The sequence below is a fragment of the Varroa destructor genome, unplaced genomic scaffold (assembly GCF_002443255.2).
Source record: "Varroa destructor unplaced genomic scaffold, Vdes_3.0 BEIS01000005.1, whole genome shotgun sequence".
NCBI classification, from domain to species: Eukaryota; Metazoa; Arthropoda; class Arachnida; order Mesostigmata; family Varroidae; genus Varroa; species Varroa destructor.
In genome coordinates this window covers 406,493-429,802 of record NW_019211458.1, presented here as the reverse complement: position 1 = coordinate 429,802, position 23,310 = coordinate 406,493, and the positions used below count along the sequence as shown (strand labels likewise).

The following is a 23,310-nucleotide window of genomic DNA, read 5'->3' as shown; positions in this document are numbered from 1 at the left end:
AAACGATGACAGAATTCGTATTTCAGCTCGAGCTAAAAGTAAACCCAATGAAAGTACTGGTCCAGCCAAATCGTGTCGAAGAACTAATGGTCTATGCAATGAATATGCTCAGCTGAACTCTCATAATGCTTTGGATATCCTCTATACATATATGTTATGACACCCCTCCGGTTTTTGCTGCCTTAAATGCCAAGATTTCGATGCAAGCTAAAACACGTAGAAGCTGGCCGTATCAGCGCTAGCGAACGACCATTTATAATAATTTTGATCACACACTTTCGTAGTGGTTAGGTATCATTATAAAAAATACCTTCAAAATTGGACCTACCAAGTGCTGAACTGGAGAAACCCTTCAAATATTAAACTGTGACTTGCAACAGCTATTTCGAAGGAGATCACAGGTGTAAATAGGCTTTTGATATTCTACCTGATAAGTTATGCCGAGACACAAAAAAGTAAAAATTTGAAGATTAATCATATGTAGTAGAACCTTGCAACAGCACCTGGTGAAACGATTTTCTAAATGTACATCTTCTTTAATAAGTGTCAGTTAAAAGAACACACGTCAAACCAAAATGTCGGCAGCACTATATCTCAGCTTATACTCAGCTTGTTCTTCTGGGTACTCTCGATCATCTGATTAACTATAGAAAAAAAGCGATCTTTTTGATTTTAGTTAAAATTGACGTGACTCTCTTCACACTGAAATCGTTCATATACGAAAATAATATACGCAGTTAAAAATAAACCAAATTTGATCACTGAAATTGAAATCAAGGAACATTCACCTAAATGTCGTTGCTCCGCCGTGCAACTACCTCAGATCCGCTATCGGGATCCCGGTAGCGTCAAACAGGCAATAAAACGCTCACAACTAGTTAACTGTTGAATTCAGCAAAGGATTAAGAGGAGCGTTCAAAGTCATGCGCTGAGATGACAGCTATGACGACAACGAATGTGATCAGCTCGGCCGTATGTCTGAGACTAAAGTGGCCGTTCATCAGGGGTTAGTGGAGTCGGTACGGTGCGTCTCTCGTCTTAAGTCCGTTCAGCAGTGGAACTTTATCAGACGTCGTTTTTACCCCTAAAAAGGGGTTCCTCGTTGAAGCAAGGCGATAAGCATACATTAGCCGCACCACTGGGCACACACTTTGATGTTAGACGTGTTTCGTTCCGAAAACTAGAGCTCTGCGCTGCTTAAGCAAAAGAGTCTTCGCGTTCTTGCACTGAAGAAAGCGCATTGCACGAGACATCCAAGAAGGTTGTAAATCTCAAGGCAATCCGTTCATCGTCACACGTTACCTTAAATAATTCTACCTTTTGCCTATTCGCTCTCTAGAAATCTCTGCAAACGCCGCTGTAGGGCGGACAGCGATCAGCTGGAGTCGAATAAGAGCAAGAATTTACGAGTCGATGAAAAGTCCCGTCGCCCCCCTGCTTTCTATTGACGTCGAACCAGCTCCAAAGAGAAACTGCTCCTTTTTCGGTCAACGTCTTTGTTGTTTATTGTTCATATGCTTGTAAGGCTTTTAAGCTAATCCAATCAGATATCGAAAAGGCATATAACAGAATACGGAATAGTATTTTTTGTATTGTAAGCTGGCTTAGCAATGAAAGCAGATGATCGTTCCGCCTCATCTATAAAACTAAGCTTTTATTTGTAAACTCATTTGCTCTATGCTCGTCAACCGAAAAATTAGCTGATGACATAACTTCAGAACTCTACGGCGAAGAGCTTCCCAAGAAACCAAATTACCAAGATAGGTTTCTAAACATATGAGTTTTCAATATATGGTCAATGTTTGTGGGGAATAATTATAATAAATTGTAATAACTATATTATCATCAATTGACTGAGACTGGCACACGGATTAGGAACTATTTACCATAATATATTTGACAGACTACTTTTTCGGGTGACAGCTTATGATGTTATTACCTTTCGACTTTTACGAACAACTTTAAGCAAGCGTCGAAGACTTTGTAGCAAGCTAACGGTGGAGAGATATGTTTTAGGTTCCAAATTGCGTAAAATTTGTTTGCCGCGCAACTAAAGTTTTCTGCTTTCAGCTTCTAGCTTATAGACGCTAGAAGTTGATTATTGCTCTTTAGTAAAATACGCTTACCTACATATTTTATCTATACCTACGTAAATGTCTGATGCTTTCATGCGTTTGTCTGGCTCTTCATATACTTATTTTATATACGCAACATAGATATAGTTAGACACGCTTCGTATTTGCAGGACCTGCTGTTCGACAAAAGTCAAAAACGATGGCAAAAACGAATAGTAGAACCTGAGCGAAGTCAAACAGTTCAAATGTTCTGCTTAACTGGCCGCTGATATGATACTGAACTAGTCCTAAGGGGCCATTGTAACAGTTGTTGTTGGTGGTGGCGGCCATTTATTGTAAAGCCGCCATGGGTGAAGCGCTTGCTCACCTGACTTGGCCTGGGACGATAGTGCTGCTGTCATTCATTCACTCCCATCGATGCTACGCATTCATTCCTAACAACTATTGCTGTTGACCTCCATCGTGGTGATGGTTGAGAAGCACGCCCTCTAATGTGCAAACCTGTCATGCAGCTATCAAGCCGAAATGTAAACTTTGCCGAGCTGATTCTATTGAGTTCATTGAAATTCTCCGAATCACCAGGTTGTGGGATAGCGACTACATAGCGTTTCATAAAATTATTAATTGCTGAGTGCGGCATTTGACCTGAAATAGAAACAAAATCATCTGACATGTGTAACGCGGAAAGAGTGTTTGGCTCGTGATGGCGCTGCCATCGACGTGCCAGGACGACCGGACGTATGACTGACCGATCACCATGAATATCCCACTAACTGCACTGGACATCTCTAATGGCTTAAGAAACTTTGAGAAAAATTAATTTCACACGCAGAGACACTGTTATTACGGTCCATTTAGCTACTTTGCTAGTGACAGCTATTATTAATGCGACTATATCGTTGTGATACTACCTTAAAATTATCATCGTATCTAGTTTTTATTATTGTGTCTTATAGCTTTGCGTACCTCCTATAAGTGCAGTGATTTCCAGTGACGTCCGGTTTAAGTGGCAACAGATAAACGGCCATAAAATAAAATTAGCTATTATTGTATAGTAATGTTCTGACAGCGTCCTTGAATGGTGATGATTATTCGTTTTTAGTGAGCGAGTTTAAATTGTGCACGAATGTGCTTCTAGGTTGTTTGTTTGTTTATTTATCAATACAGATATCAAGCACGAAGAAGGACCGTGAATATACATTCTGTTACAAGTAATTAACGGTATCGCAAGAATAACGATAATGGAACAGATCCAAATCGAGCTGAAAGTTTAAACATATCAAGTAATGTTAAAATGCCAGAAGCAGAAGAGAATAATGCTTAAATCGATGCATCCCATTGTACCAACAGATTCATTGACCCGAAGCGCTAAACGATAATCATAGCACTGCGTCAGACAGAAGGCGCGCGACCTTTTCAACATATCTGAGTTTTCGCCTTTTCCATATCGACATCTTACGCCGTTTTTCTTGTTGGCCAATAAAGCATGTATCGCTAGTTCTGGTCAGTCATTTTTACCCCTTGCAAATGGTTTTGTACTCGCTGTCTTAGGCATCAGTTAGTAAAAGAGCGAGTTAGTTACGGTTGGATTGTAGTACAAATCTACGCTGATTTTTCACTTACTATTCTTCTTTCCCCGCCAACCCACAAATCATAACTCTGTACAGAAGTTACATTTTGCAACACTGAAACTTCTGCAGGTAGACATAATAGCAGGCAAGGCGTCGTCATCAATAGCCGCGAAAAGCTCACACCCCAAGTCATCGTCGCCCAATCGATTTCTGAGCTGAGCGCACGTTTAAATATACAACAGTTAAATGCTATTGCCACTGTAGTATGTCTCATGAGGTGGGGCTGGGGTATCTATGGAGTTTATCTTGGACGACAGTCAGCGACTTACTTGCTGAGACTAGCGTTTTTCAGACTCAATTTTGAATACATTACATTTCGGGACGCAAGACAAGCGACAGGACGCTAGGTCGATGCAGACATCGTAAGGACGGGTACCATTCGTCAACAACAGAAGAATCCTGTTCTTGTGGAAACCCGGGCTCCGGAGTAGCTGCGGAAGAAAAATCAACTCAAAAACACAAGAGGACAATACGGAGAGAAAAGAAACACACAGAAGGCAGAGGGGGAAGTTGAGATGCTTGACTGTGTCTGCACGTGTACATTAAGCTCCATAGGAAATAATGTCACAGCGAAGTGACTAACGTCCTCACCGTTTTAGAGTTTCGTAGCAGAGCACTTTGTCGGTATAGGGAGATACCGTGCCTGGGTGCTTTTATACCTACAAGAAGAGATGTAATTTAGAATGGAGACACAGTAGTGGCGAATCATAGGCTAAACGAAAGCAATGGTTCAAACGACGATGAACGACCCTCTAATGGATGGTCAAACACAATCGGTTTTGGTTGACATCGGTCTTGTTAAAGGTTTCTATGTTGGAATTTACCTAAAATGGCAGCGTATTACTAGCGCCAGTTACCTCACACTTGAGAGCGATTTTTTGCTAGATATCTGCCTCACATTTTCTGTTGAAGTAACAACGCATTGATATGCTTGTCCCGTGTGAGGGGTCGTAAGTAAAATTATTTCTGCTTCTGTTTGCTTAGCCTAACAACAACAACGATTTTGCTTTCAACGCTTCGCTAGTGCTGATTATTATTATTATTATTACTATATATAAAATCTATACGGTGGTGGGGATCGCTGAGCCATTGGGCGATATAGCCAGGAGTCGCCTAGTAAAATTCCGCCGTTTCTTTCAATAATATGCGGTGAAATAACGTAAGTTTAAATAATAAGCCTGTTTTGTTAGAATCTAATTTTAACTTGTGGCATTGGACCTATGTAGAGCGCTCTCTTAGTCGTTAAGGGGCTAATCCTACATAGATCTGACCGGAGCACAGCATAGCCGTATTTTAAGACACGATCCTTCCTACAGCAAAAACTATAATATAACCTCTAAGAAGTTTGCTGCACATTTTTATAAATTATGCCATCGAAATGCCATAAATTATATTTTTTTAAATAGAATTTTTATAAATTATGCCATCGAAAATCGAAACACGATAAAACTAATTTTTATTTTTTATTAAGAATTTCGAGGTCATGATCGCCTTGCTGTGTTTATGAACTGTTGCAAAATCTGATTGGTATCAATCGAATTTTCAGACCCGAATCGTAGGTAAATGTATCTACTTAAGCTAAATTGCCTGGACTAGGTAACTTTCGAATTGGTAACATGATAACAGGCGATTTCTAGTTGATTGGATACCCATTATTCGAACTTTGCTAGAGCAAACGCATTATTATTTTATCCCTTTCGATTTAAACGAAATCCATTCTGCCAAATCTGATTTTCTTTAAACGGTTATAGTCGTATCAACCATGAGAGCTCTTTTCGATCAAAGTTCTGCGGTGGCCCCATTTCCCAGTTGAACACATCTACATATACATTTCGAGAATCGTCAGATTGTCATTATAAACCTACATTTATTGAAATTATATAATCTTTTGTTAGATAAATAATAGTACAGAAAGTCGTAGAATTTCCCGAAAATTTTGCCACAGAATAAATGTTTAAATAAATAGCTTTTACACAACTCATTTATCTAATGACAAATTTAGACATTTTCAAACTTGGAAGTTGATTTAGTTAGAACTAGAACATAAAAAAAATTATATAGTTTAATGTCTAAAAAAAGTAGTAGTCCAAAGAAGTAGCAGTGAAAACTTAGGTGTTCTCACACCCCTAAGACTTCTACCATATTGACTTAGATGAGCACCAAGTTAGCACCTCACACGAGCTTTGACTTAGTTATGGTCTACTGCAAAATTTGCCATTGGACAATACTTTAAGGATAAACAAGCTGACCTCAGCAAGATCATACTTTATTCTCTAAAGCCATTTGGATTTAGCTCATCGATGATACATATTGATTTTAAGTCTTTGAAGGGACCTTGACACAGACGACATCATACCATGTTTTCAGGTTCTGTCCAATTTCGATAACACGTTAGCTGCTGAATAACCCCCGTCTAAGAAAAATCCGAATAGCCCATCCTTATCAAAAATCTAGCATTCAAGCTCAATCTGTATCGGTACATATCGACAATGCTGGGAATTTATCCAGATTATTTAGTATAATTGCTATAACATGAATATTTGAATAGCTTAACTCTATTACTAATCTTATCTCGCTATGGTATATACTATTTTTTTTTACATAGAGTAGATACAATACTGTACAAAAGAAGATTAATAAAAAGTAGGCGACATAAATAAAAAAAGACAGGCGACACGCTGAGAAAATTTCGAATTTGATTTAGAATCATCAAGTAATACGTGCATCAGTCAACACGTGCTTTTCTGCTTTCTGGAAAAATACATTACTGACAAATTATCTCTATCAGCTACGCCGGAAGCAGCGTGGAAATATTAATTCACGGCTACCAAATCTCCTTCTATGATAAGACTATTTCTTTATAACCATCAAAATTTGTATATCCAACAATTGTTAAATGATAAATCGTAAAATGGAGAGATATTTGGAACTTTTGGCTTATTAAATAGCTCTTCGTAGACTGGTGTTACCCTTCCATTTACACGGCATCGTCGGTAATATTTTGCATAACCACAAAGAAATACCATCGTCGACAATGGCGTATACAAATCTGAGGTCGCACACGATCAACCCACTTCGGTGTCTGTTTAACAGAAGCTGCCCACTCGGAGGCGGCCATGTATCGGGTTTCTGCTAAGCATCGAGCGAGGTTAGCCCACAACGCCTTAAGAAGGATAGGTTACTGCGTTTTTTCTTTTTTTTTTTTTTTTTTTTTATGAAACGGGAGAGTAAGCCCGGGAAAGCTGTGCGTCTCAATACTCGTCGGATAAAATATAAATGCCATTTGTTCAAACATTCTAGATATCCAGTAGCGTAAGCCAAGGTATTACTGTTCCTTAACAAAGCAGTTAATGTTGCAACATAGTGTCTGTGAAGACTGAATTATGGGGTCGAACAAGCTTCGCTACGACACAGCAAGAAATTCAATTTATAAATATTTGTCTAAGAACACACTGAAGTGTATCGATGTTTCTAATGATACCGAGAACATGCAGACAGAATGTCTACCAGTGAGTATTCCTCACTGCTGGGGAGTTTCAGAATACAAAACAGTTTTCTGCTATTGCAGACATGGGAAAATATGCGAGGGTATCTGGTTAACTAACGGTGCAAGGAAATTATTTAGTTGAAAGTAATTTTCGAAACATTTTATTTAATACTCGAAGAACCACGTCGACTTCTTGGTCATTTTAGAAAAAAAAAAGAAAAAACAAATTTAATGTGAAAATGAAGACCATGACAGTTAAAATAAGTGTTCTGCTGGACAAAATGAGTGAAATCCCGACTTGCAAAGTACGAAAACCTAATTTCAGCTCCAATTCTGCGAATAGGTTTTTAATAGATACCCTCCATCACGTATTATTATTACATGTGTTCTTATTAGTGTGTCGCTCAAATACACTACACAGAAACGATACAAGTGAAGATAAATTTTGGGTTGGTCGTAAGTCAGATATTCAAGAATACAAAGGCTTAAGATGGTTAAAAAATGCGGAACGGTCTCAAAAACGCCGAAGCTTGTTTGGATGACTCAGTATTTGATACTATCCTCCATAAATATAGATACATGAATAAAATAATCCCTGAAAAAGAGACCAAGAAAATGCATAAAAATAATTTTCAGGCACGTTGATTAATTTTTGGGGGCTTTTATATCTAACTTTTATTAAAAATTTTTCATGAAAGTGACCTTTGAAAGCCCGCATAACAAAAACTGCCAATAATATAAATTGTCGATGCCGGGCAAAAAAGGAACCTTGTTTTTCCTATTTTGGTGATGGCTTTTCCAATGCGTAAAGATTGTATGATAGCTGAACTTCGATTAAATTCCGAAAACAACACAAATGTTTTTCGCCATAGCGAATTTATTGCTTGGTCCTAAAAAAAAGGACTTTTTTTTTGGCAAAAAAGGCATGTAAATGCATGCTTGCTAAAGTAAATAGGCCCTTAAATTAATTTGAATGACTTATCTCATTTATACTATTAGATAACAAACATCTAGAAACTGAGCTAGAATGACGATTTTCTAATCTCGCGTTCTAGCAGCTTCCAGAGAGCAATGTACTCGCCATTTGCGTTCACATATATAATTTTTTTAACTATGACTTCTCAAAACAAATCGATAGTGGATATGCTTGTTCAACAGTTATTCTTTTTAAGACATGGGAAGTTCCGTAGTCGCGCAGGTTAAGATAGGGAGAGGGTTAAAGCCAATGTTAGGTGTTTCTTTGCTCAATACAGGAAGTAATTCAGGCATAACGATGAGGTCCGGCGGTAACCAAACTGCGTGTTTTGTAGCCGTGAAAACGGTGCATGAGTGTCTTAAAGAATTGGAAATGGCGGACTGCATTGATTGTTGCATTTTCGGTGAGCAGCCGATGCTCCTGATGTCAACTGCAGACCTTAAATCCGAATTTCCTTGACACTACAACTGAATTCGAAGCCATTCTCTCCGGTCTTTCTCCGGTTGGCTTTAGAGACTGACTCACACCTTATGTATGGCGATCGTGTGCTACAGGCGAATTTTTCCTTGATTAAAGTTCCGCATGCGTAAACTTGAGCTTTAATTTTTAGGTCTAAAAGATACATTTCTGTTGAGCCCATTTTTTCGAAAATCACCGATTTTCATTCACACGTACCTAGAGAACTGAGGTATCTACTGGCGAAATTTCTTCAATAGGCGGCATGTAGCTCAAAATTTATTCAATTTCAAAACCCGTCGATTTTTCACAGCCTCACAATCACGAAATCACAATCATGGGTCAGAATTGACCGTGGCTAATGATTTATTCCGAGGCTATAAACGAGCACAGTAGTTACACAGTTCAGCTGAGTTAGCTGTATGGAGAAAGCCGCGAATTGTTATAATTCCTATTTATTTTTCGATAAAAACCCAACTACTGAAAGCCCGTATATGCCTGAACGACCGACATTGTTGGCGGTAGTCGTGAAATTTTTGCTAAAAAAAAACCTTGTGCTCATCACCACTTCCGAACCATTGTTGTGTTGAAACTTCGACACATTTTGAGAGTTGTCTTCTGGAAAAAGAGAGGGCTGAGGCGTAGGGCAAGCCTTTCTCTTACGGGAAAATTCAGAACCATAGTTCTGACATATCGGACTTCACCAGTAAACAGTTTAAAACCCTAATTTCCTAATGACATTGACAATTGTTGACGTTAGCAACAAACTCATCTATGAAAAATAATTCACTTATTTTAGTTATTTATTCCCTATATGATTGTCATAGACTATGCCACTTATCCAATATCTTGTTCATCTCAAAACTTCTTTATGAAAAAAAGTCCGCCTTCACTCAAATGAGCATCTAGTGAGATGTCCGCCATGATAAGTTCATATATCATTGCCATTGTATTCTCACAAACCCACTATAAAATGAGAGCATCGTTGGCTAAGTGAGACATATGGGTGAATATGCTACTGGTAGGTCCATCTTTTTCTCTAACTGTCTCTTTTGTTAGTCTCCATCATTTCTGGTCTATTCCATTCAAATTCTAGACATCTCACTGGCTCACGAGCTTTCGTTTCCACGTTCAGTTTTTCATTGCTCGTCATAAGCTACCATGTTTGAGTCGAGTTGTTTTTGTACGTCATCGTTTATGCAAGCTCCGTTTGCGTACTGGACGCTGGGGAATGAGCGGCGGAGGAGGGGGCAGGGGTGACACAACAAGAGAGGCCAAGATAGAATCTTTGAGAATACAGAAGACAACCGGATAGAATAAAAGACCGAGTCTTTGTTTGCAAACAACAACAGCAGTAGCAACCACTGGCTCAAGTGACATCATCGGAGGAATGATGTCTTCTCGCGATATCTGAAATGTGGTCTACAGGACTTCGTAACAAACAGCCTTTTAATAAACTCGAGAAACAGTCCACTGAAGTTCCTCTTCGCAAGACGGAATACTAAGTTTGGTAAAAATTTGGAACTTTTTTTCCCACTTAACCCAGCACTGCCTTATAGTTTAAAATGTTCCAGAAGCGTTCAGTGCTCAAAGAAGTCATACGATCTCTGATAATGCTAGCAGATATTTCTCGCATACTGAAAAAGATAAAGTCTATATTAAAACAGTATTCAAACTATTCTTATGACTCAACAAATTAACTTTTAAATGCAGTTTACATATTTACCTGTATTATTACCAAAAGGTACTCGCCAGTATAAATTCAAGCTAAAGTACAGACGACGAAACAAGAGGAACAATGCTGTTAAAGACGTAAAGTCTACTTTAGCGAGAGAAAAATCGGATTGCGTTCCACTATTGTCTCAACAAACTTTCGTGGAGGTACAGCCTGCCCTGGCATCGTTGATGACGAAGACAAGTCGTTGATCTTCTAGAGAAAATGTTACCATCTTAGTAACGCTAGTTAACAAAAATGACCAGGAAAATTAATCCTAGGGACACTGAGACCTGTTTTTATTATTTGGTTGCTTTTGCTTTCTTTCAGTTAAGAAGAGAGATGTTATAGATGCTTGCCATATTGAAAATCTACAGCATTCTCATCACTACCACCTAGCAACTACGTATTTTCAGAGGTCTTGCCTCAAAAACGCTAGAAAATGTAAATTATTGTTATTATTATTATTATTATTATTATTATTACGCCTTTTCAGAATGCTATAAAATGGAATCGAATAAAGATAGTTTCTAGGGCAGAAAATCGAACTAGAAGTTTCAATGCGTAACTGTACAAAAACCGGGTTCTCTATCTGGAGTCAAAGAAACCAAAGCTCAATGCTGGAATAATTGAAGTCGAAAAAACTAACAAAGACGTTTCCAATTATCAAATAAAAGTTATTTCGACTTTACTGAGTAAGTTTTTCTTTCACGTGTTTATTTTCAATTTACATGCAGTGATTCTAATAGCAGTAGTAACAAAAGCAGCTTATTTTTTAATTTTAATTAACTTAAAACTAGTTGATATTGTTTGCCTAGGAAAGGGATCAGGCGATCAACCAAGATTATGAAATATCAACAAACTCACAGCGTAATATACTTAACGAAAAAGCAAGCACAAAAATTGTGGCGGTGATCGCCGTCAGCCAGCTCAAATGCAGACTTTTGTAGCACGAGCTAAAGGCTGGCCGCTTAACTCACCGGAGTGAGGGTTGCACGTGTGTGCTGTGCATGTGTATGGCATGTCTGTCTCCGTGTGCGCGTGTCTGTGAAAGTTTCGTCTGAGTGCGGTAACCTGTATTGTGAAGTTCTTATCGACCTAGAGAAGAAAAAAAATGAAGATTGGGTGGATGGGGAAGGGGGTGAACCCTTGAGCCCGATAAGGTACGGTGTAGATGCGCTTCTGTCACTCTGATTTAACCATATACATACATACATACATACCAAAGAGCACGATAGAAAACGAAGCCTCCATGTCTTCAGAAAATAGCATTACTTGTGAGGCAACTCCGGGTCGTGACCCCAAGACCCACATATGAACACCTACAAACTTACTTACCTACCAGCCTAACTATGCAGATCACTCACCACGCTTGTGTTCAGCACTAGTTCTACTACCAGTACTTCAGCGCAACAGTGTTCATAGTGGCTGATAGCACGTACCGTTCGAGAATTCTCGTTCCCTCGACCCTTCCCCCCCACCCCCGCCTGCCCGCTTCTCACTCTTTCTACCTTCACCTCCTTCCACCTGAGTCGCAACCCTGTGAAGTCTACCAGCGTACCACATATGTCACTAGCGCCATAGCCATCAGTGGCAGCAGAGCTGACGGCTCACCCTTGCAAGTTCCGACCGGAGATCCTGATGGACCAACCTGCTCTCCTTCTATCTCTCTAATCGCTAGCAGTTCATAGCAACTGGCACATTTCCTCTCACGTTAGGGTTTACGAAGTCTGAGTTGTGGCAGGGTATAGGCCGGCGTAGCTGGCCGAGCGATGCGATCTTGAGACCGTGCGCTCGCGTCTACATTGCCACATATCGCCTCTCTTTTTTCTTTTTTTCTTCTTTTCCTTGGGTGCACTCGAAATGAGGCGCAGGACCGACAGCGGGCTGGCATAAGCCATTCAGGCTACTGGTATCGTAAGACATCAGCTCACTCAAGGCACAATGAAGTGTCGTCGAGCTTGTCTGCGTTGGCCGAGACTTGGTCCAGTCGGAAACCCGGCCAGTGCGTGTGGCTCGTGTGCAGAAGTAAGCTCACTTCTCCATGCACCTAATGATGCAGTCCAGGTCGACAGGTTTGCTTAAGCTGGGTAGCGCCAATGGAGGCTCACTAAATCCGTTTTGCACAGAACTGCAGTTAGTCGTGAGTTTCCTGGGTTGCTGAGCAGAGTCGTGTGAGTTGTCTGAACGAAAAGCGGGCAAATGCAGATTTAAAAAAGGTGCTTTTAGCAAGACTGCATCGGGGATGAGGGCCCGCACATTAGTCACTCCGCGGAGCAAGCACGGAATCTTGTTCAACGAGCAACTCCACTGGTTTCCAAGTCAGCCAGGTTAATGCACAGCTTTTGTACTAGCTTTGTTAATAGGATTTTAAGGATACTTAAGGAAATTGGCTTTTTTCTTCGAAGTACATCACAAGTACGTCGTTAAGAGCATCACTATCGAAAGGCCGCTACAACCGATTTGAACAGTTAACTACCTAAACCTTTCCTAGCCCAATAGTGTCCTCATCAGAGATACAACCGAGCAAATAATGTGTGTTTTGTCATTTAAAACATAGTACTAATACGATTCATCCTTCCGTTTTACCAAAATGTTAGAACCACACTGACAAAACGGGGGACTATTTTTCTCTACAGGACAAATAGAAATTTACGATTATACCTTGTTTATCGATTATTGCGCGTTAACAAATACACAAACTTTTATAACGTATTGAGTAGTCATTGCTATAATTCCACATGCAGGAACATTTAATTCTATCAGTACATAGAACCGCCAAATAACTTCTAAATTTATGTTGCATTTTACACATCTCATTGCTTTGATGAGGCCGTTTTAATTTTTGATTAAATTTGTATGAATAAAATAGAATATATATATATATATATATATTTTTTTTTTATGTATTTTTGTACTATAGCTACTTGTTAGGAGTTCGCACAATTGATCTGAAGTAATTTTGTTGATAAGATTTGTCAAATGATAAAATCTCAGACATTTCTACGTCCTCGGTCGCACACTAATTTCATGATAATGGTACCGTGCGAGAGTGCGCTCGTTACGCTATTTATGAAATTCTGTGTGTTGATCCTGACCAGGATCTTCTATTCGCTAAACAATGATGGATAGATCATTCCGGAGAACTCTTCTTCCGCAGATATCACATCGTTTATTAACATAGCAGTCCCTAAGCCCGTATAGTTGACACATGCAATGCGTAAATAAAAAAAAAAAAAAAATCAAATACGCTGGTAAAACTTCGACTGGTTAAATATCTAGATGTTTACTCGTGCATATGGAGCGATGCACAACGCCTTCTGATGATGCAGAAAATGCCCCGTGTTGTATTTTTTACTTGCGTTTGCGGTGAAGTATAGAGAAATCCAAGCCCCCCTTGTTTCGTTTAATGACGTTACTATTATTATGGTATTTACATCGAGAATTAGCAGGCGTTCAATGACGTTGTTTGCTGAAAACAGAAATAAAAATCGTAATGAGAAGCCTGAAAAATCATCGGTACCTCCAGTGATGCTACAACGTATCAGTGTTGATTATATCTAGCGTTGCATTTATAGGCACAAAACAAATAAACCTTGGACATAGCACTGTCGTTATGTTATCCTCCCGTAAAGCACTTGGTAATCAGAATCAATAGTAAACTAAAGTGGATAATAATAGACCTAAACCTAGCGTCTTCCCAGATAAGCAGATTCCACAATTTGTGTGCAGTAAAGCATATACATTGCATATATCACAATGCCAATGACAACTTCCCTCCTTTTCTCTAAAACGCCCACATACTATCAACAAACTTAGGCGCAAAGCGTGCGGCCCGATATACTCTCCGCTGTACCGAAGAGTATTCACTATACTTATTTTTCGAGATATCGCACGTTTGATGGATTCTTTTCAACAGAACCTATATATTATCAACTATATATAGAATGTCTCCCTAGGTTAAAAACGCAAATTTTGCCTGCCTTACGTATTATATACTCAACATATCCTATATATGTAAGTTTGCCTGACTATAGTCCATCTCTCTTGGGAGATCCCATCGAGGCTGAAGAACGTGTTTGGTACGAAATCAGTACTTCGTGAATTACTGTCTATTTCTATTATTGTTTGAATGATTGGTCCAGGCGTATTTTTTACTTAACCGTATGCCTATCCTAGACGAATTCCTCTAAAAATGGTCATTCACGAGAAAGACTTTACATTATAAGCAACAGGGAATAAAATGTTTTCCGTAAATATTTGAAAACATTTGTTTGGCAATGTAAGTAGCGGAAATAGGAACCTTTACAGTGTGGCTGTACTGCGCAGTTGAAAGATTGATAAAGCTGTAGATTAACTTCAACTGCTGCGTGTGTATACAAATATACGCAACTATTCGTTTTTGTATTATATCATGCTAAAAAAGCAGCCTACTGCGGTTATTTGTAGTCTTCCTATGGTCTGGCAACGATAAGTAGTCGAACAGTAAGCGCGTCGACGACCTTCACGGCGAGGGTCAGGACTGCTACCCTCAACGATGACAAGGCATCCGTATAAGTTTCCGCGCAAAAGAATCAATTAAATTCACAAAACGATATGGCAGTCCAACGATATACGCAGCAAATTCTCGTGAACGCCGATCTGTTTCGAAAAAGAGAACCAGAAGATCTGTAGCACCTGAAAATGTTACATATGTATTCTAATAGTATTGCCTAGACAAAAGTTTACCGCATGGTCCACGGTGATAACAAAGTTGGGCGAAGTACCAAAAATGAAAAGTATGCTTTTCGGTTTTATGTCATTTTAGTCATCGCTTCTTTCTGTAACTGCATCGCTTCTATTGACTTATACCTTCTTTCTTTTCATAGCCCCAAGCGCTTGCTTTCATCTTATGTTGAAAAGCAGAATGTCTTTAACATAAATTCTTACATTGTTGCTGCATACGGGCTTTTATGGATGTCGTGTACAATGACGTTTAAGGCGTTTCGATCTATGCGTTAATTACTTTCTGTTTTTAAACTGAACATTTGCAGAATCGAATCGTGCACTTTGGGTAGCTACCACTCTAGGAGAAACCGCACGTTTCGGTGGGGGGAGTCTAATGCCCCTTAAGACTTTCTCGTATCGGGTCGGCAAACTACTAGGAGCGGTTTTCTCATCCTCATAACCTGGAAAATTCTAGTAAACGTCACAAAGGAACTTTTAAGAGAGAGTTCCAACACGCTTGAGGATCAGTTAGTATCGAAACATGACTAGAATCAATAAACACTTAGTACAGCTGTCACCTATTGCATCAGTCAGCGTGGTAGTAAAGCCCAGTTTCGTCCCGTGAGAGTATCATGTACAGAATAACCCCCCATTACTCGAATTTCAGCAAAAAAAAAGTGTTGATCTTTTGTTATGTATGCTAACGCATCATACTATCTGAAACAAATCTATTACCTGGCCTATGAAGATGAAACTATGATATTGTTGGTCCATAAACGGGTTTTTTTCATTGAACGTGGTTTGATTTAGGAAGGACATAATTGCAGGAAAGAGCTACAATTTAAGCAGGGACAGTTTTTGGGTGTTTGCACATATTCAGCTATCCACATGTCCTATTTAGTAAACTGCGGCTGTTGCAGGTAAAAAGATAACACATTGTTCATGATTACTTTGACATTGTCCCTTGTTTATGCTGTCCACGAATATTCCTCGGTCATTATCTGTTTTTCCACGTTAGCGGCATCGAACGGTTAGAAGAAAGCGGATGCAATGAGTTTTTTGTCAAGAGTAGAAGAAACGCACTTGGTAGCCAATGGATGCCATGGTGCACCCACACTAGCAATGGAGGTTCATTATATCTAACGCCCTGTGAGGTAACCAAACGAGCACCCACCATTGAAAAACGCAAAATAAGGAAGCTGAAATGAGCACTGTTGCTCGTAGCAAAATATTTCAATAACTCCTGAAGGACTGTTTTGTTAAGGTGTCCTCAGAAGGGTACAGCGGCCACCATGACATACTGCGTTTCGAAGTTACCTCTTTTATATTAGATTTGGATAAGAGCAGTCGAATTTTTCTAAAGGTATGGGCAGGCCTCATCTAATAATTTATAAACTTTATATTAGTTGATGTAATTAGCGACCTACTCATTTCTTTCATGGGTTGAAACAACATTTGTCTGAACTAACTTGATTGATGTGGCCTGTATCGCTAGCAACAGCATAAGTCATATCCAGAAACCTATAATAGGTATTAGGTTTATCCACATAATAAACATTTTGGTTGTATAAATTTGCGATGCGCCACTTACTTAAATGTCTGTTCAATGTATAAAAAATGTATGCTGTTATATTTAAACGGTGCCCTACATCAGTCCCTGCTCCAATGGGTACAACAGAAGAGGCTAATTAAATCTTTCTTTTTCGTTGACAAAATGTACGTCTTCATTCGGTGATAGTGAACACATTTAGAAATGCACATGATTCTTTTTTTATATGACCGACCAAAAGTAGACGGTACTTACTCTCCCAATCAGGCTACAGGATACGCATAATCTTACGTTCCACCACAGCCCGAGTCCTCTGTGTAGTCTCAAAATAAAATACACTTCTATTGTTTATCATACCTATCAATGCGATTCGTTGTTAAAAAAGAAGTCTAACAAAAGAAGGCAATCTGTTTGATGGTCAAAGGACAAATGCGCGCCCTATTCTAACTATACGAGCAACGTTAATTGGGCTAAGGATCTAAACAGAGCGCTATCGCAAAATATTGTTTCTTGATTCGCATATTGTTATATAATAGATAACTCTCATTGACGCGTTTCAAATTATCGACTTTTCAGCTCCTTCTAGTATAGACTACGTTGTTTAACCCACAGTGTTGATTTTAATCTAGTCTGAATAGAACAATACAAATCGGACAGCCTGTTAGGCTGATTTGTGGTGAAGCTTAGTAGTTCCTAAACGGACCTACCGATGTTAAACCCCAAACTGCACGCAAACGCGATCGGGAGCGAAGCTGGTAAGTAGACTTCGATTGTTGAGCTTTACAATAGTACGCAAATAAAATACTACAGCAGTCTTCACTCATGGGTCGAATCGATACTCTCAGTGTCGCTGAAGGCGATTCTGAATAGAAGTTCGTGTGTCGTTAAATCTGTTTTTGTTTCTTATTATAATAGCCTGGTTGAAACTTACGAATATGCTGCAGTAACCTCGAACTTGCAATTTATCTATGGTTAGAATATACAGTAAACTATCCATTTGTACAGAGGTCTGAATGCAACGCACGCAAGTTGGATTTTGCGTTTACGTCGCGGGACAGCTCGTGACTTTAAACAGCTTTTTTTTGGCATCAAACAGAAAAATATTAACAATTATATTGATTAGGTCGGCAACAAACAAGGTTTACACGACATCGAGTTGTGTTGTTGCAAACATCCCTTGTATTAAATGACAAATAAGATGTACATATTTATTCAGGTATGTATAAAAATAAATACTTCGTCGATTACCTTCACTGCATCCAGGCTGATTTCTTTTTTGGGGCAAAGCTAGCTTAAAAGCATTTTAAATCTAAAAGGCACTAAAAACTAAGACGAACAATTTGAATTTTCCGAAAATGCAACCCAGTGTTCACTTAGCACGTAAGAGAAGGAAGATACAACTGCTGCACTACATCACAAGCTGTGGTGATCGTAAGAGTCGAAAGTACCTTCTTCTCCCTGCAAGAGACGTTTGCCCCCCTTTCACAGTTATTAAGCCCCTATCGCCTGCCCGAAGATATTTCATTGGCGCGCGCGTAAGACCACAGCTGGCAGAAGCTGTGCCTATTTATGCTTCCGCTTGATTGTTCTGTTAACCATCCATTTGTAAGATAGTTGTTCCTATCACAAAGTCTTGCATTGCCACTGTGCAGAAACTCATAATTTCTGGCACAGAAAATCATTTTAAAAGTGCTACTTTTCGTTATGGTAATACTCTGACTGACCTGAAGTTCTACGACAGGATGCATACATTACTTGTTGTGATCCCTGCGATGATTGTGGCTGTTGGATGTTAGTGTTCTTATTTTTACGGATTTTTATCAATGCCGTTTAGTTAGAACACAATTGTAAAAGTAAGGTTTGCAAAAAGTAAGACGATTCAATAGTTTTTGTTTCTTAGTAAACGCTGAATTCTCCCTCATTTCATTAGGTCTTCAGCTTAATACTAACGCATTCGACCCTGAAAGGCTATTGTTATTGGAAATCATTTGAAGTGACGCTGTTTTTATGGCAAATCACAGTAATGAGAGATAGTAGTGGATGATCTCCGTGCATAGTATTTAAAATCTGCAGGTATCTGCATGGCCTTGCGTCGAAGCGCCGATTCAGCTATCTCGACTTTATCTATCTAGTGTCCTTTAACTAAAAACAAGGCGGCTCAGAAGTTTACTAAGATATATGCATATTTCGTTGCTTCAGCCAGGCCTTCATAGAAATGCTATGCATTTCGCTTAGATCCGCAGAATTTATGTTAAATTTTGCGTGAATTATATAGGCTTCATTAGAACAGCAATATCAATGCTTAGTTTTACGATAAGTGTTTAATACCAATGTGTCAGCACTTTGAATAGTGGCTCTTTGCCGTTGAAGTAGTTAGCAACCAGGTACAGGTACCTCGCATGTGCACAGGCAAAAACTTCTCAAGTTGCTCATACTGATGTTACCATGGTCTCTTTAAAACTTCAGTGACCAGTAGAATCAACGTAACGAATAGAGTTCTTTTCTTTGTTTCATCTTCTTAGGGTACAACGGCTTAGAAAGTCTGAAACGATCGAAGTTTGCATTTCATGCACAGTCAGATTTAGTACCAATGTACACATACATCTAGCAGTTGTTATGGCGTGCGGGCAAAGTTATAAGAAATCAGATATCTCTTTTAAATTTAAAAAACTACGCAGTTTTTTGCTAGCTGTTAACAATATAGAACTCTGTAAAAGAATGCTCAGTATGTATATGTATTTTGGCAAGTTCTTTTTTACGTAGATTCAACGTTGTAACAGTGCCAAATTGGCCCCAGAGGTTCAAACTGCTACTTTATTGCTGACTGTAAGAGAGTGGCTAACAGGTTAACCAATAATTGAGTACAGAAGCATGATTGCCTACCGGTGCTCAAGATTCATATACGATTCTTTGTACTTTCTTCTATTGTCCAACACCACATTTGTAACGTAGTCAGAAATATTCTATTGAATCAGAGGTCATTTTGTTGCGTCTAATGCGTCCAGATGCTTACATGCATTACGATCATAGATTATTTAAGGAGTATTTATTTAAAAAAACGGATCTTTTCATTCTAGCAATGAGTGTTCTTACTTATTTATTCCCGTCTGATTTGGAAGAGTTTCATGTGGATCTAGAAAAAACGACAAGACGGAACGAGTAACGAAATCTAGAGTACTTGTTTAAGATAACACTTGCTGCAACAGCTTGAGCCGTTAGAGCTTAAAAATAAACATCAATTTGATTTTTTATTACAAATTAAGTGCTTTCATTCGGGCCGTACAAAGGCTCACGTGGGCATTTGCGTTAACATATTTAAGCACTCCAATTATCCGAACTACGAAAGCCCCACCCTCAAAAATGCTAGATTTTTACTCAGACTGTCAGAATAACAGCCGACGACATTCCTTTTTTCCATACCTGTTGGCGATAAGGTAATTTCAATTCAAACCATAAAACTATAAATCCTAAATATAAATCCATTTGTTTCATCACAAAACAAAGGAAATCTTGTGTAAGTGCAAATGGCTATCATAATCGGTTATCAACAGTGGCGCATTATACCTACTGCACCCTATTACAGTGGCGTGTGATCCAGACGGTTTCCGCCGTGACTCAGGAACTTGTGATCGGAAATTTCACCAAGATCTTCAAAGAACGGGATTTGATCTTCAAACCAACTATGACTGTTGGTATGTATAACACCATTCTATGTACTGAAAAAGGTTGTGTTGACTTTTTTGATGACCTTTGATTTGATAATGCAGTAGATTCGCGATAATTGGTGGAAGGTTTGTTCAGCGTAAAAAAATATATTTAACTACATTGTTTTGTAAAAATATCTTTAAATCGCTTTTATTTCGAGCCACGTACAACGTTAACTAAACAAAAAGAAGCACAACTTAAGAGCGATCATCGACTTTCCTATACATAACTATTCCTTTCCTATACAGATTCCTAAAAGGAATAGTTAACATTAACAATGGGGAACAATGCCATTACGATTTTTGCAGTCCATTCCATCAAATGGTTGAGTGCATGAAGCTCGCGGCCCGCTTTAGCGACTGCGGCAAGGAACGGCTCCACATTGAAGAGATCAAAAGACTGAGAAGGTCTCAAGGCCTGACAAGACAACATTGTATCGAAGGAAAGGAGCTGTGTAAACTTAATCTGTACGAAATTTAAAGTACTACACCGTTTCTCACAAACTGGATGAATAATTCGACCACATATGCTAGTTGCATTGATTCTTCGCTACAAATTGCGACAAACTGACGACGAATTAGATCTTCTTCAATAGACAAACTAACGCATTTTACGAAATCTTTCTTTATCACATGGGATATCTGCTATACCAACGCATCCTGTAGCAGCAAAATCGCACTAAAAAAAGCTCGTGCTGCGCGTAATCTTTCTAGTAATCTAGAATCTGGTAGATGTTTTTTCAAATCACAGTCATACGAACAGTAGGAACATCGTCGAATGAACAGGTAGGGGATGAGACTATACATTTCCAAAGATCTGTAAAATTGTTGTAGAAATGAAACAACTGCATGAGCAGTAGATCGAAATAATTACGAACTCCATAGCCATCACTCCTAAATGCCGTTACGTTCGCCAGCCTCCTGCTTACAAGATAAATCAGCTAATTATTAAATTATTACAAAACAAAGCTATTGTTTTGAATACTAAATAGACCGATATTTTAAATTAGTAGTGGGTCAGCTAGCGGGTGCTTTATATATATTTCTTCCGGGAGCCTTATCGAACTTGTGGAAGCTAATATAATGTCTACTTTATATACTTGGTTGGATAAAACGTAAAGCGTTTCTTGGCATGGAGTAGCTTTTTATGGAACAAACTGGAGGCCCTGTATATGGCGCCGAATCCTAGTCGAGCCAATATGTTTATATGGATACTCAATATATGATGCCCTGTTTTTCTTCAAATACAAAATTTTAGATACAAATACAATTCTGAGAGTTTCACTAAGACAGTATATTATTAAAGTGTCGTCGGACTTGTGAGCCTCATTACTGCTGCCACACCCCGAAATGTTACGAAAGTTTATCACACATTGTCCTATTGTAGTAGGAATAGTACCGTTTAATGGCACTGATACATTTTTACGCTTCATGAATCGCTTCAAGCAAGGCATTTTAAGATGCTTTCATACGGGTACATAGGGCTCGTGGGCTTGATAACCCAAACAACAAATAATGTGATGCACGCAAGAATATAAAAGCTTAGTAAAACATATCAGATGTTTATGTAGTATACGGCAACTGCATTATTACGAAATTAGTACTGCTGTACCTTCTGTAAACCCTGTAGCAACGATAATCGCTTTTAGGTAGCTTGTCTTAGATATATCTGTGATTTACGAATGGAGACGTTCGTTTATCCATATACTCGTCTAATGTTTAGCTTCCTAACCTTGGTAGCTTCCTAACTTTTTCTTCGTAACGCGTGATCCTGAAATTGTTCGATAAAGGAAATTGTTCCGATAGGAAGCCTTGTTACAGCCGCAAACCCGCCAAAGTTCTAGTAAAGTTTACACTAGTTGACAGCCAGCGTTATTCACTAGAGTAACGTGTGGCTCATTGAAAAAGAGTTCGTGTCAAGCGCTCTTAATACAAACAATACTCTGCTCAAATTGGTCAATAACATAATCGAAGGAGAAATTTGTGTAGCGCTTTTTTTTAATGGGAAATTCATAATTAATATTGCTGTTAAAATAAAACCTCGAGCACGCCTATCATCGTAGCACATAGGACAGAATCACGCTACTAATAATGCTACAACAAGCCCAGCAAGATCAGATTGTTCCCCTCAGATAAAGTCAAAAATGAAGAGAAGTGAATATTCGTCGTGACTACTACTTACAAATATTAACGGTAACAAAAACTACTAAAAAGTAACAAATATCAATGTGTTCCCTCTGACACCTACAAAAGCCGCTTCCATGTTATACAAACAAGTCACTTAAATTTTCTACAAAAGACAGGCAAGTACATATGGTCAACTCAAAGAACTTTTTTAAAAGACACTTCCAGTCATCGCCAGAAGAATGGCTAAAATTACAAAGATTATTAATGTTTTTCTTGGAAAATAAACGCTTGTTGCTTATTTAAATGTTTTAGGTGCACTTTAGAACTCGAGTTCTACAGCTGTGATCAGGACAAACAACTACCAGGTCAGATTAATGGAAACATATTTTTGTCCGAAACTTGTGCAGAAAAGTTATTAAAGGTTGCTTAAGCTAATACAGTCCCATGAAGTCCGCGGCAAGGAGCTGAAGCTTTAAATTTGTGGAATTGCGCTACTCGATCCTGAATATCTACTTTTACCTATGAATAAATATATATACCAAAATAAAATACAATAGGATAGAAAAAGTTGAAATTATAACTCCTACTACATGAAGCAGGCAACAGTTGGGCACGGCTGAAGACATCAATAGCATTGTCAACGGGAAGCAGGAAAAACCTCGTGCAAAGTTCCCAGCAAAAGCAACTGAAAGGGTTGACTAAGCTGCGTGCTGTGGAAAAATGATTTACTAATTTCATATTAAAATATATTGACTTACAGGCTCTAACAAAAAAAAAGAAAAATGGGAAAAGTAGATGAAATTTCAAATAATACAATAAACAAGCCTACGCAAGAACACGCATTACTCAATTATTCTAATTAACTTAGATACCACAAAATTTTA

General features: G+C 38.7%; 1 protein-coding gene across 1 annotated transcript; it reads left to right on the top strand.

The window, feature by feature from the left end:
• The first annotated feature begins 18,105 nt into the window (after window positions 1–18,105).
• On the top strand, window positions 18,106–23,262 carry LOC111252079 (uncharacterized). Its single transcript, XM_086990787.1, has 3 exons — window positions 18,106–18,386; window positions 20,179–20,287; window positions 20,609–23,262. The coding sequence occupies exons 1-3, from the start codon at window positions 18,338–18,340 to the stop codon at window positions 20,778–20,780; spliced, it is 330 nt and encodes a 109-aa protein (XP_086846913.1). The 5' UTR covers window positions 18,106–18,337; the 3' UTR covers window positions 20,781–23,262.
• Window positions 23,263–23,310: the final 48 nt, after the last annotated feature.

Coding starts and splice junctions, on each gene's coding strand:
- LOC111252079 (XM_086990787.1), top strand. CDS start 18,338: ATGCATACATTACTTGTTGTGATCCCTGCGATGATTGTGGCTGTTGGA. Junction 18,387..20,178: donor GATGATTGTGGCTGTTGGAT/GTTAGTGTTCTT, acceptor ACCCTATTACAG/TGGCGTGTGATCCAGACGGT. Junction 20,288..20,608: donor CAAACCAACTATGACTGTTG/GTATGTATAACA, acceptor CGATTTTTGCAG/TCCATTCCATCAAATGGTTG.